This window comes from Mycteria americana, chromosome 2 (assembly GCF_035582795.1).
Source record: "Mycteria americana isolate JAX WOST 10 ecotype Jacksonville Zoo and Gardens chromosome 2, USCA_MyAme_1.0, whole genome shotgun sequence".
NCBI lineage: Eukaryota > Metazoa > Chordata > Aves > Ciconiiformes > Ciconiidae > Mycteria > Mycteria americana.
This window is the reverse complement of record NC_134366.1, coordinates 73,203,196-73,216,832: the sequence shown is the minus strand read 5'-3', so window position 1 is coordinate 73,216,832 and position 13,637 is coordinate 73,203,196. Positions and strand designations below refer to the sequence as shown.

At 38.3% G+C, this 13,637-nt stretch overlaps 1 protein-coding gene across 1 annotated transcript; it reads right to left on the bottom strand.

Annotated features, from left to right (window-relative positions):
* Positions 1–5,748: 5,748 nt before the first annotated feature.
* On the bottom strand, positions 5,749–12,990 carry PRL (prolactin). The gene is made up of 5 exons (XM_075495615.1): positions 12,963–12,990; positions 11,259–11,440; positions 9,563–9,670; positions 7,924–8,103; positions 5,749–5,940 (listed from the first exon to the last, which is right to left on the bottom strand). Exons 1-5 carry the CDS (start codon positions 12,988–12,990, stop codon positions 5,749–5,751), a joined length of 690 nt encoding a protein of 229 aa, XP_075351730.1.
* Positions 12,991–13,637: the final 647 nt, after the last annotated feature.

Here is a 13,637-nt window from a genome sequence, read left to right as displayed (position 1 = left end):
CTATATGAACTATTTTTGTCCATGAAATCAGGCTGGAAATCTCCCAAGAATGGCTCCTGGGGAAGATTATTGTTATTTCAATCATCTGGCTAAAGAAAAGGCCTATTGTCATGTATGCTTATTGGCCTAATCCTGCAAACCATGCACAGTGCTTTCAAACATGAAGTCAATAAAGGTAAGTACAATAATATCTATACATATATTTCAGGAATTATTTCTACCTTAACAATAGAGTGAAAAGAATGTCAGAGAGACAAGCTATGTTATATACCACACTTTGCATACTTCTGATTCCTGCTTGTTTGAATTATAAGTAAACAGAGCAGGACCTTGCTGGGAAGGGACCCTTTTTTTGTTCTGTGTTAGTGTACAGTAATGGTGACTTGGTTGATGAGTGTGGGTCTGGTAATTCTGATAATACTGTAAAAAATATAATATTCTTCATTAACTTCTGACTTATTTGGCATTGAAAGCTGGAGGGAGGTAGTCAACTTGATAGTGAAAAAAACTCCATCAGTAAATGGGAATATTTTTAGAGTTAGTCACTTAGTGCACAAACTAATTCCTATTCATTGAGTGCACATGCATGTTATGTATTTTGTATTCTGCAAACTCCTTTGCAACATGTGGTATATGGTACAAATGATATGAGATTCATAGCTTCTTTGATATGCTAGAGTGAGTGCTCTTAGCATTTTTGATGACTCACACTGTCACTCGTGAATTAATAAGTGATCTGAACTCTTCAGTGTAATGAACCCTATCATTTATTAAAAAGGGAAAAGTGTTCCCATAATTAGTGTGGTGATGTTTGACAGGAAAAGTGAATTTTTGAGGGACTACTATTATTAAATATTGTCGGTAAATATTATTCATTTTTATGCTTGGCAGAGCACTTTCTGGTAGCAAACTGGATAAAATGTAAAGAAGTGTTTGTTGTGAAAGTGTTCTTTAACAAATTTTGACTAGTGTCTATGCCATCCTTTTTTAAATGGTTGTGAAATATAGGAATTCCCAGTAAAGGGCTCTGTCCAAGACATGTCCTTAGGACTTTTAGTGAGGCTCAGTGTCAATAGTAAATAGGAAATGAGCATTCATCTATCTATACATCAGTACTTCTTGAGGCAGAGACCAAGTGTTTCTGTGACCTTGAAAGTCTTTCTATAATCTCCTTTCACTTAGTTTGTTACCACTCTCACTGTGTACTGAGGAAGAAAAATAAGATGATGTGGACTGGCCAATACTAATATAAAATGTTACCACTCAATGAAAGAACATCAGAACTCCTTCATGAGGAAAGGAACAAAAAGTTATTATATCCTGCAATTCTCTTTTGGACACATGAATTAGAAGGCAGTATGCCATGACAACTTATTCGTCCCAAAAAACCAGAATGTTAGCATGAGATTCTAGTGCTTCTTTCATGATTAAAAGAGCATAAACATGGTGGTATGAAAGAGAATTAGTGACAAAGTAAGCAACAGGGTTTGTTTTTTCCCTCAATGCACAATAAAATTGTAGATTGAAAGGTGGACTCTATATTTTCCTTTAAAATGGCATTGTATTTTCTGCGTGTTCCACAGAATCTTTCTGTGGGACCTTAAAAAAAAAAAAAAATCAAAGAAAATGGGAGAAGTCTGAACCTTTTTTTCACCAAAGATAAGGGCAGTTTGTACTGCTTTCACCTGTATGGAAAAAAGATATAATTCAGAGGACATTAGGCACCATTACTCATCTGTTTTCATTTCCTCCTCATAGTTGAATACATGAAAGGAAATGAAAAATCGCTTTTTTTTAATGTTCAATTATGTGGGGATATATCTAAATATAGCCTTAAAATCCCAATGATAGTAGATATTGTTGAAATGTTACCCGATAGTCATTGAGTTGTTTGGGGAAAAAAATGTTGGAAAACTATGGCTGACATTCCTACTGTTTTCCAAGACTGATGTTATTTGAATTTAGCTTCATTCCTAAAGATGGATATGAGCATAAGGAACTTCAAAAAGGTATCATTATGTTTTAAAACTAGTATTAAACCTCTTTTTAACACTTAATATAAACCTGTGGATAGTCAGTCTTAAATTTCAATTGAATTGAACATTGAGGCTCAGCTTCAGTCTTCAAGATTTACCAATGTAATTTGCAGGCACAAGTCATTAAGAGCTTGAGATAGAAATAGTCATATATGTAAATAGCTTTACAGATCAGTAAACCCAGTAATTTCAGTGGGAATGTGTATGCCTGTGATGTTATTCCCATGCATGATTGTAGTATTTGATTTCTATAGTGTATGGATATATACATAAGTATGATTACTGAGTTTACATCTCTGACATAATTTGCTGTTTGTATACATTTCATTTGTAATAAGCAGACTCAGTTTAAAATGTAGCCCTCAGAGAATTTCTGTTCTTCAGAAATTCAACCTAGAAGATAGGTGTGGTTTCTACACTGTATCCCTTGTTATTAGAATTGTGTATTGCCTTTGAAATAATATTGTGAAGGTAAACTGCATTGTACAGATGAGTTGCCAAGGTATAGTCTCTTCTTTTTCCTGCTAGGAGTTAAACCATTGGAGGCTTTTGTAGGATCTCCAAAGAAAAAAAGAAAAAAATCACATTACTAATTAAGCAGCTGATTCCAAGTGGCATATACTGTCAGTAAAATCTTCCCTTATTGGCTTTAAAATCATCCTCAAAATTATTTCTGTTTGCTCTAATGGTTGGATATAGTCTGAGTCCAGACACAAGTCATGAATAGCAAGTTAGATTTTTATTTTGCATATCTCTATTGCTTTGATTGTGTTCAGTGATAAATGCTGTCAGTGATGAATTGGTTTGAACTTCATACCATTTAGATTTGGTGTTACGAGGTCTTATCTTAAATTTAGTGCCATCTATGGAAGCTTAAGTATCATTTTCAAAGGGAACGGAACTGAGCCTGTATTTCAGCCATGTGGGCCTTTCCTTTCCATTCCTATCACTAAGCAATCTTAAACAGAAGTAAAGAAACCAGCAGAGATTTAAATATTGCTGATTTGGGTATTGAATAAATAATTAGAAAACTAGCCATTTGAATGCTGGAAACCTGAAATAGCCAGAAGTTAATACACGTGGAAAAAACCCTCTTATTGATATCAGCTTCTTTCAATTAAAAAGAACATGCTTGTTCTAAATTCAGTTTTGTATAAAATAAGAGATTGGCTATGTAATTATTTTTATTGGACGAAAGGCAATAGTTGCTCAGGTCTTACAATCATGGACTAATTAACAAAATATTAGTGAGATAAAAATGTATTTTTCCTATTAGCAACTGAAAAAAAGAGAATCGCCAATTGGGCTATATTGTGGCTTGAACATTCAGAGTCTGAAGGCATTGTCCATGCCAGGGCGCTTGACAATGAAGGTGTAGCTTTGAATATGCTCATAGGGTTCGACGTCCTTCTGTCTCTGTGGCAGCTGTGATGACTCAGAATATTAACCAGATCACTTTTAAATACCCCTTTAGCTAAACAGCTGCAAACCAGATAGCTTTTCAGTTGTTTAGAATATTTTTTTGTCATTCTCTTCTATCTTTCTTTATGAAATTAAAAACTCATAATTGTACTAAAACAGGCTATAATAAAGCCAGTGCATGCAAGTTTTAAACAATTGGTTTAGCACTGTAATTTTTAAGCAGTTAATGAAAGTCATTGTTTTAGATCTAGTCATGTAAGTGTAAAATTATGAATGTCTGCCTTATTAATCAAGTTGCTTTTGAATTCTAAAGAGATTCTGAGGTAGGAGTTTACTCAGCGAGACATAATCGTTTTTCCAGCTCAATACAGAGTAGTCCCATTATTCATGTTTTCTTTTGAATAAGAACTCACACTGTAATTCTAAGCACTTGTGATAATTACAAAGGATATTTTTTTCTTTTTTCCCTTTAAAATGCTTTTTTTCCCATTGGCATTATAACAGAAAATAGAATATTATGATCAGATTAAATTCTAGTCTGGGCACTTGCATTTTGCCTGGCAAATTTTACCCATTTTCTACCTTGACTGTGGTGGTGTACAGCTGTGTGTTGTTAAACTGCTGTTGCATATGCCCCAAGTTTTGTGCGTTTCAGAGCTTATGAAAGATGTCAGTTATGACTGTCCAACAAGGAATTTGATTGCTGTACAGCTGATTTTATATATATAAAAAATGGACTTAGTATATACTTATCCAGATAGAGCCTGAGGCAATCAATAATTGAAAACATTAAGAGAATAAAAGGCCATTATATGTATATATACATAGTTAGAAATGCAATTATCATTACATCCTTATAAAGATGGCTAAAATGAGACCTTTCTAGGAGTTGGTATTAGATAATCTCTTACATAAATACCTTTTATGGCTGTGCTTATTCTGTTATGGTAATGAGAGGCTTAAGCCCTCAAACCCATCTTCTCTGATGTTTCACTCTTCCTCCAAGCTGGCTCAACTCTGGAGCAATGCAGCAGGCTTGTCTAGTGGGAAGCCAAACCCATGAGGAGCTAATTTGAAGTTAAGCTCCTGTCTGCTGAAGCTGTGTGATGAAGCCAAAGCCGAGTTTGTTTGTGGCTTACAAAGACAGTATATAGATATGGTCAATTGCTCCAGCTGCTATTTGGCTTCTTACTTGTCATGTTTACTTACTAAGCCAGATTTTTTTCAAAAGTAGTCAATTGTTTTGATCTCTCCCATTTTCTGATGTTTAACCATCGTGTTTTGAAATGAGTGCCCTAAAAACTTTGAGTGTGACTAAACCCAAAGTGAATGGAGACACTTTGGGTTTAGGACAGCAGACACCTTAGCTCAGCTAGTGCCTTTTTATAGCTTGAAAGTTTTCTGAGCAACTGCAACCACCACATCACTTGTGAGGAACGTGAAGGGTAGGTGGATATGATATAGGTGCCCAGCATTTCCTATTGGGACCTACTGAAACCTATTGGTTCTTTTGCCCTCAGATAGCCACCACAAAGATAATGAACCTTCCTTTGGAAATGCCTCTTCTCCAAGTAGTCAGTAGAGACGTAGATATACCTGCATCTCTGTCCTTAAAATTCCAGATGTGTCTTCTTTCTCTGTGGACAGCATGGGGAATCAATGGCTATGTTAGCCAAGATGGATTTCTTATCTTTCTCTCCCTTACCCAGGCAGTTTTTGTACAGAGTAAAAGCATTGATCCAAGTAGATTGGATTTCAGACCATGCTTTTAGTTTAGGGTAGTTTAGTGTAATAGGTGATTAATCTGCTTTTTGATGTCCTTCCTTCCTCCCCCCCCCGCCTCTTTTTTGGAGGCTGGGTAAAGAGCAATGGAAGTAAGATATCCTGTCATCAGTAACTGGAGACCGAGATCCAAAAAGAGAAGCTACTGCTAAAGGTGTAAACCATACCAGCTATTTTTCATTCACTGATACCACTCAGTGTTATGCACTTTTGGATTTAATAACATTTTTATTTGTATCTGCATGATCTGGTTATCACTGAAATGCTACTAGGTGAGGAGATTAGACAGAAAAGTGTATTCTTGTCATACAAGTAATTTATAACATTTTAAAACACCAAGATAAATGGTGCTAATAGTTGCAGCCAGAATTCACACAAACATGCCTGAAAGTTACTGATGATCCTGATACTGTACAGTGTGACTTTTCATACAGTTGGCAGTGAAAGTGGCAAAGCAACAAGAACACTATGATGAATGATTCCAGTAAGTGTTTAGGCCCATGTGTACTTAACAATTGCTATCGTGAATTAGGCGGCACTTCAGAAGCTTGAGATAGTTGTCAATTTTGTGGGAATCTCGGCGGAGGCAATGCAGCAGGTTGTAAAAGGCAAAGAGTCTGGAGTCCTCATCAGTGAGTTGCAGGGATGGAAGGCCTTCCCACTGAGGGTAAACTTCATTTCCGATCTCACCGGAATGAACCTAAAGACACAAAATGATACAGTAGTAAATGATAGTGAATCTGACTGGATGTAGAACAGAGCATTTAAAATATTTGCCTTGAGGAATGCTAGTTGCTACTAGTGTGTGGCTTGTAAAGTGTTTCCTGTTATGGTTCCCACTATTCTGTATAATGTTCTGTATCTTCGTGCTGATTTTGAATGAATTTGTCAGATTTTCCAGTTTATTTCTCTAAAATATGTAAAAAGCTTAACTGTGTCAGTAGTGTTTTAAGAGAACTAGTGTGTTAACTAATGTCCAGTGGAATCTGACTTTGCAGAGAAATCAAACCTTCCTTCAGAGAAATCAAACCTTCCTTCATGCATGGACTCATCAGTGACAACCCTCTTTGGTTCCCTCCACCTTGAAATCTTTGTTAGCACTTGTTCCGAGAACTTCTTTGTGTGTATCTCCAGCTTTGTCTCGGCCCATCTCTTAGGTAATCTCTCTGATACATGCAGCTTCAAGAACATGTTACCAGACAAATGTACTGTTCATACATCTTCAGATGTACTGTACCTCAGATTCCATTAAAAAAAAAAATTAAAATGCTGAGTGATACAGTGAGCTCTAATGTTAGAAAGCTAAGTGTAGGAACTCATGTAGTGAGTTAGTATCTGAGGTGAAGATTGGTTTAGGTCTCCTTGTTTGAAAGAGACAATCATTAATTTTCTCATATCACAGAAATCTACCTTTCATAGCAGGAAGGAAGTCTGTGCCTATTGGTGCTTGTTCATCTTCCTTATTTCCCACTAGTTGTATGTTGTAAAAGCACATAGGAAAGTACCTGTGGAGCCTCTATCACTCAGTTTAAGCAACAGACAAAAAAAAAAAGATAGACCTACTATCACTCAAAAACGTGGTTTGACACTAATGAATTTGCCAGTCTTGTCTTCAACCTCCTTCTGTAAATAATGTGAATGAGAAGGTCATGACAGGATAACTGTAGCAGCACCTGACTTCTGCTGTTATCTTGGATCCTCACCTGCACCCTTTTTACACGTGGATATCAGATAGTGATGTATTTGATTACAATGTTAAATGCATTTGTGGCCTGGAAGGTTTCTGAGTAAAGAGACACCTAACTGAAAGAGAGAGAGACCATGAGTGATCCAGTGGAAAGTGGTGGATACAGTGATGGTGGCACTCTTAATGCTGTTCAACTGTTCAGAGCCTAAGCAAAAGCCAGTACAGTCAGAACCTCTTGTTATGATATATTCAGGGACTGATATATTCAGGATTCAGAATGACGTATTCGGGGACTAACAGAGGCCCCTTTAAAAATAAACAAGCTAGAGCTGATTTTATTCAGGAAAGCTTTCAATCAATTACTGATAACAAGGGGTATTTGAGTATGGTTTTGTCAGACAACAGCCTTGTTGTCTAACCTTACAAGTGTAGGGGGAACCAAGTCAGAGCCAGAGTTCAGAGGTATGGTGCGAAAAGAGAAATGAAAGATATCATGATTACTTTGCTGTATGCCACATCTTTCCAATAGTCCAGACTTCCAGAACAGTTTTAAATACAGTCTGTTTCTGAAACCTATACACAATACCTATATGTACACAGATGTGTATAAATATGCTAAAACTTACATATAAATATGTGCATGTGAAAAACACAGACGCATCCTTAAAAACTCAGGATTGCAAATTCAAAATACTCAAAGATAAAATGATGATTACCAGTCCTGATGATTACACCTTCCCTTGAAGCAGGACTGGGAGTACGCTGGATTATGCTATGCCAGTCACATCACATTGTCTCTTTAGAAGTTGCAAGATGGCAGAAGAAAAGAAAGCTGAAAGAAGAAAGCTGAAAAGTTCTTAGATTCAGCTATCTTGGCTCCCTTTTTTTCCTTCACATCTACTGTTTCCTTTCCTATTCCAGCTAGGGAGGGCTTATCACTGTATGTGTCTTCCTTACAGCAACAGGCTGGAAGGACGTTAAGGACCTCATACTTACCCGCCCAACTATTTTCTCCATTCCTTCTAGAAGCCGCTTGTTTTGTTCTTCAATCTCTACAGCCTTCCAGAGGATGGTGTCTGGAGCTTCTTTTATTCTTTGTACTTCAGAGGCCAGATGGATCAGGGGATCATTCCAGGAGCGCAGCACTCCCAGTACTAAATTCAGTAGGTCTTCATGCTGCTCACCCACATTAAGAAAAGGCAGTTAAAATAGGAAGGCTAAATACTGGCAGTGTTAGGAGGCATTTAGAGCAGTGTCCTCAGACATAGAGTTTTGGGAACTTATTCCAGGACCTACCACTGAATGTGCCTTATAGCCCTGTCTTAGATACCTCTGTGCAATTGCATTTTTGAAGTTTGTCGTTGTTTTCATGATGTTTTACAATATTAGCACAAACAGTTACAATATTGTAATGGAAAATATCATTAAACCCTCTCCATGTTAAAAACTAGCAAGCACAACTGTGTTTCATCTCTTTGAAAAAAAACATGACTCCTTATCTGATTTTTGATGAACATTTTAAAATCCAATGATTTTTTTTTTAAAAAAGTTTAGTACTGAATGGAAGGTGCACATTATGGTAAACCACTAAGTAGCTTTTATTGCCTCTACGTAACTCATCTGTGCTCCCTTTTGAACAATGGTGCTTCCACCAATAGCTCTCTGGTTTTAAAAAGTGTCCTTTCTTGTGGGCAATAAAAATTCGTAAGTCTTATGGTTATGGTAGTATTCACCCGTTTCTTCTTTGCTAGATGCACTGGATCTGAACACAGTCAGACTTGTTATGTACCCAGGGCTGTGAATTCTATTGCTCCCAATAGAATTTCTGAATGACATACTAAGAAGATGGCAATACTGTGATTGCAAGGATATTGTCACCATGAACCTGATAAAGATTTCTCCCTGGCATACCCCCATTCATACACCTGTGCTTATTTTTTTCTCCAGAGTATTTTCAAATTGTATCTGTGAGCATAGGCTGAACAAAACTATCTTCATCTTCCCTTAAGTTTATAATAATTAAATTGATGTATGTAGCATGTTTCTCTTTACAAGTATTTTGCAGTATTTCGCACCAGAGTCTTTGTATTTGGATGATGATGTGACCACTTTTGCCTACTGGTAACAGCAAGAATATCTATTTAGCATTTGTTTAGTAATGTCAGTGTTTTCAGTTACTGGAAAACTATTTACCTCTGCCTACATACAGTATTCACTATATAGCCAATGTATTTTTATGTTTGTTAATATAATAATTGTGTATAAGGTGTTTTAAGATAATGTTCAAAGGTTGTAGTGTTCTCAGTACTGTACAAGCACGGTAACTGGCATTGCTCCATAAGGTTATATTGTAACTGGAAATAAGATGAAATGACTGAATGTAACATACAGGAAAAGGAAGGGAAGACAAAAGTTACCGGTACTTAGATATTCTGTATAGTCTGTAACTTAGTATCAGCAAATGTTAAATCAACTTGGCTTGGCTTTTTGGTGCTTTCCTTTTCCTGGCTTTTTTATTCCGATTGAGCTAATTTGCCTCTCTCTCTATCTGCTGCCTTTCTGTTCCTTAACCCTCTCTCTTCTCCTCCTCCCCGCACTCTATCTCACACTGATTGACATTAGAAATGGGACTTACATGAATCTGCTGAGCTTGCTCCTTATCTTCAGGAGTGGTTAAGGAGGAAGTGTGGCAGCCATTAACAGCTTTTTTAATAAAACCCCGGCCCTGACCGTAGCGTTCATCCTGCAGATCAGGAAGGACAGGCATTATTGAAACAGGTAAGTAAGAAGAGCTTCAATTCAACAGCATTGGTGGATAAGGGAAGAGCAACTGATGTCATCTACCTGGACTTGTGCAAAGCATTTGACACTGTCCCACACGACATCCTTGTCTCTAAATTGGACAGACATGGATTTGACAGATGGACCACTCAGTGGATAAGGAATTGGCTGGATGGTCACACTCAAAGAGTTGTGGTCAACAGCTCAATGTCCAAGTGGAGACCAGTGACGAGTGGCATTCCTCAGGGGTCGGTGTTGGGACCGGTGCTGTTTAACATCTTTGTCAGTGACATGGACAGTGGGATTGAGTGCGCCTTCAGCAAGTCTGATGATGACACCAAGCTGTGTGGTGTGGTCGACACACTGGAGGGAAGGGATGCTATCCAGAGGGACCTTGACAGGCTTGAGAGGTGGGCCCGTGCGAACCTCATGAGGTTCAACAAGGCCAAGTGCAAGGTCCTGCACATGGGTCAGGGCAATCCCAAGTACAAATACAGGCTGGGTGGAGACTGGATTGAGAGCAGCCCTGAGGAGAAGGAGTTGGGGGTGTTGGTCAATGAGAAGCTCAACATCACCCAGCAATGTGTGCTTGGAGCCCAGAAAGCCAACCATATTCCGGGTTGCATCAAAAGAAGCGTGACCCGGAGGCCAAGGGAGGTGATTCTCCCCCTCTACTCCGCTCCCATGAGACCCCACCTGGAGTACTGTGTCCCAACATAAGAAGGACATGGACCTGTTGGAGTGAGTCCAGAGGAGGGCCATGAAGATGATCAGAGGGCTAGACAACCTCTGCTTTGAAGACAGGCTGAGAGAGTTGGGGTTGTTCAGCCTGGAGGAGAGAAGGCTCTGGGGAGACCTTATAGCAGCCTTCCAGTACCTGAAAGGGGCCTACAAGAAAGCTGGAGAGGGACTATTTACAAGGGCATGTAGTGATGGGACAAGGGGTAATGGCTTTAAACTGAAAGAGGGTAGATTTAGATTAGATATAAGGAAGAAATTCCTCACTGTGGGGGTGGTGAGGCACTGGAACAGGTTGCCCAGAGAAGTTGTGGATGCCCCATCCCTGGAAGTGTTCAAGGCCAGGTTGGATGGGGCTTTGAACAACCTGGTCTAGTAGAAGGTGTCCCTGCCCATGGCAGGAGGGTTGGAACTAGATGATCTTTAAGGTCCCTTCCAACCCAAACCATTCTATGATTCAAACACTGTATTAACTACTTGTTGTTCCATTGCTTCTATCACTGCTTTTATGCTGTAAAGGTCAAAAGTTTCTGGTGAGTCTTTAGAGTGAAACTGGCACACAGCAAACACAAACTTGTCCCACAGATAAAGAATGATGGGAAAATGCTATCTTTTGACAGAAGTGTTGGGGATCTTAGCAATGGTCAGCACTATACACAGATTTGGTCACCATTGGGACTATCACTGTCTGTGCAGCAGTCGTATTTGTTTACTTATTGAAGGATTTTTTATGTTAACATATGTTTGTGCTTAAAAAGTATTAAATTGCATTTTTATATTTTCTCGCTCTCAGGAAAAGACAGTGTACTTACAAATTCATTGAATATTTCCGAAGAGAGGAAGTGAATGTAGTGTGAAAGTTCAACTGCTCGGTCAAAAAGTTCCCCAAGGGAAACTTGGCAATTGACAGATCCATTGGGGCAAATTGGCAAGGAGGTCACTCCTTCCTTTGTCAGGAGCATGTTGGACACCAGAAGGACCACCAGCAACAAACCTGTTCAAATTTAAAACAAACCAAAATGGAATCACATTGACTTGTATGTGCATTTAGAAGTAGCTGTCAGAGCCAGATGCTGGGTGATTTTGGCTGTGCTGTCACATGGCTCAGAGTACCCCCTGTACTGGCTGCTGAAAATCGATGGAGGAAGGAAGCACTGTAATTCTGTTATCTTTTTTCCCCTCTGTCATCCTGACTGTATAGCAAAGCCTGCTACAGAGTTTGAGGAGACAAGGTAACCTGTGTTGCAGCATACATGGTATTCCGAAGTCTCTTACTATTATGCCTGACTTTATTACATAGTGATAAATGGAAGAAATAATCAAACTTCTTCACAGTGTAAATATAGGTACATAATTATATTTGCACAGATATATAAGTTTGGAAAACAGATTGGTCTCTTTTTTTTTCTTTTTTTTTTTCTCCTCCTCCTCCCACAGGTCCTCTTCTTCTTTGCAAACATTTGGAGTTTAAATTAATTTTGCGGGAGGGTGGTTAGGTCACTCTTTTAAGGTTTTGATTGTCCTGGGAGTTTCTTCAGAAGATTTCCAGCAGCTGTGCTGCTTTGCTCTTTAGATTTTAACCCCAAATTGCCTACTGCTAAGAAATCAGTACTTTTGTCTTTTCTCCTGAGCTTCTGAAACTGATATAGAGGACTTCTCATTATCTAAAACACAAAACCTCATCTGTTTAAAACTTTTAATATTAACTTAACAGAATCAAGTTTTCCATTCAGTGAAATAAAATAGGCACAGAAAAACAATGGAAAAAGTTAAAAGCAAATATTTCGTAAATGAATGTACTTATTCAAAGAACACTGTTCTGCTCTGAGAGTTTTAGTTCTGGAAATTGGCCTGCTACCTGTATTGGTTCACTAGACTTATTTTAAATGCTAAATAAAAGTCTACGCCATAAATCAGCAGAGCTGTCCCTAATGTTATCATGGGATAAGTTTCTTTCTAGCTCTAAATTCAAGAAAAGTGCATTTACACAGTATTGAAGTCAGCCTTCCTCCTCCCCTATGAACAAGGTACATGCCACATGCTGCATTTAGGAACGTACTCTGGGGAATAATTCTATGAATAAGAAAACCTGAGAATTGTTGGCTTAGAAAGTTGAAGATGGTTATGAAAACATTCACTTCAAAATTACTACATCACTTCTAGACTTGCGGATAATGACTTTTAGTCATTGCCTTCTGAGTGGTGTAGCAAAGCAGTCTGGATCCAGTCTTTCATGTGCAGGTGTTACATCCCTCAAGCCAATTTTCTGTGACACTGCCCAATGCAAAGGTAGTCTTAGGAGACAAAAGACTCAGTAAAAAAGGGATCAAGCTGCCTTCTAATTCCAAGCTTTGGACACTAAACATTTGAGGTGGAGGCAGGTTGCACCACTACTGGAAGACTAGGTGTCTGAAAGACCTCAGTTTCTAGAGCTGTTACATTTCAGTTACTTCCTAATTCAATCTAAATTTAAAGAAATATAAAAGTTATCAGCAAGTGAATGGCAAAAGTCTTACCTTTCAGTGAAGCCCCCTTGTTGCTCATGGTAGGGATCTTGTATGATGACTTGCTCTACCAGAAAGAAGTCTCAATACTTGCTCTTATTCTCTGCACATGCCACTTTTATATACACCATCCAGAGTCCATTTTGCATACATTCAGCAGGTCGTGGAGTTTAGCTCGATAATTACAAACATCAAATTGCCTTTCTTCCACATTCATATTCAGTATTTTTTGGTTTTTTATTTTTAACTGTGAGAGGGAATTTCATTAACAAGTTCAGCTGTGGGATCCTAAGTATGGTTGGATGAAGAGAGTGCCAAAATTTTTACCTCAATGGGGTGCAAATGCCATTGATTCTAGAAAGCTCCAGTTTTCAATTGAGGCCGGTATTTTCAATGTTTCTAGCCTGCTATTCTCCCTCCCCACAACTGTCTTCTTACCCTTCCTTGTTTTTTCAGCCATCCAAGCTTGCTTATGTTAAAATTCTGGTTGTTTGTGGGAGGCAAACAAAGTTTACAATGTCCACAGTGAGAGAAACAGCATAAATTGTACTGAAATTTATCCAGAGAAAGTGAATGGAGGCTCCTGGAAAGACAGGTCACTACCTGTAAAATTATAGCTATGACATTCTGGGTATATAGCTCCATACAGTTAAAAAAGATATTACACAGCACAAATCTTGATATAAC

Bases quoted from the DNA above. Each gene is read 5' to 3' on its own strand.
- PRL (XM_075495615.1), bottom strand. From the start codon at position 12,990: ATGAGCAACAAGGGGGCTTCACTGAAAG. The intron at 11,441-12,962 runs GTAAGACTTTTG...AAATTTGAACAG, and splicing joins CAAGGGGGCTTCACTGAAAG to GTTTGTTGCTGGTGGTCCTT. The intron at 9,671-11,258 runs GTAAGTACACTG...CCTGATCTGCAG, and splicing joins CGGAAATATTCAATGAATTT to GATGAACGCTACGGTCAGGG.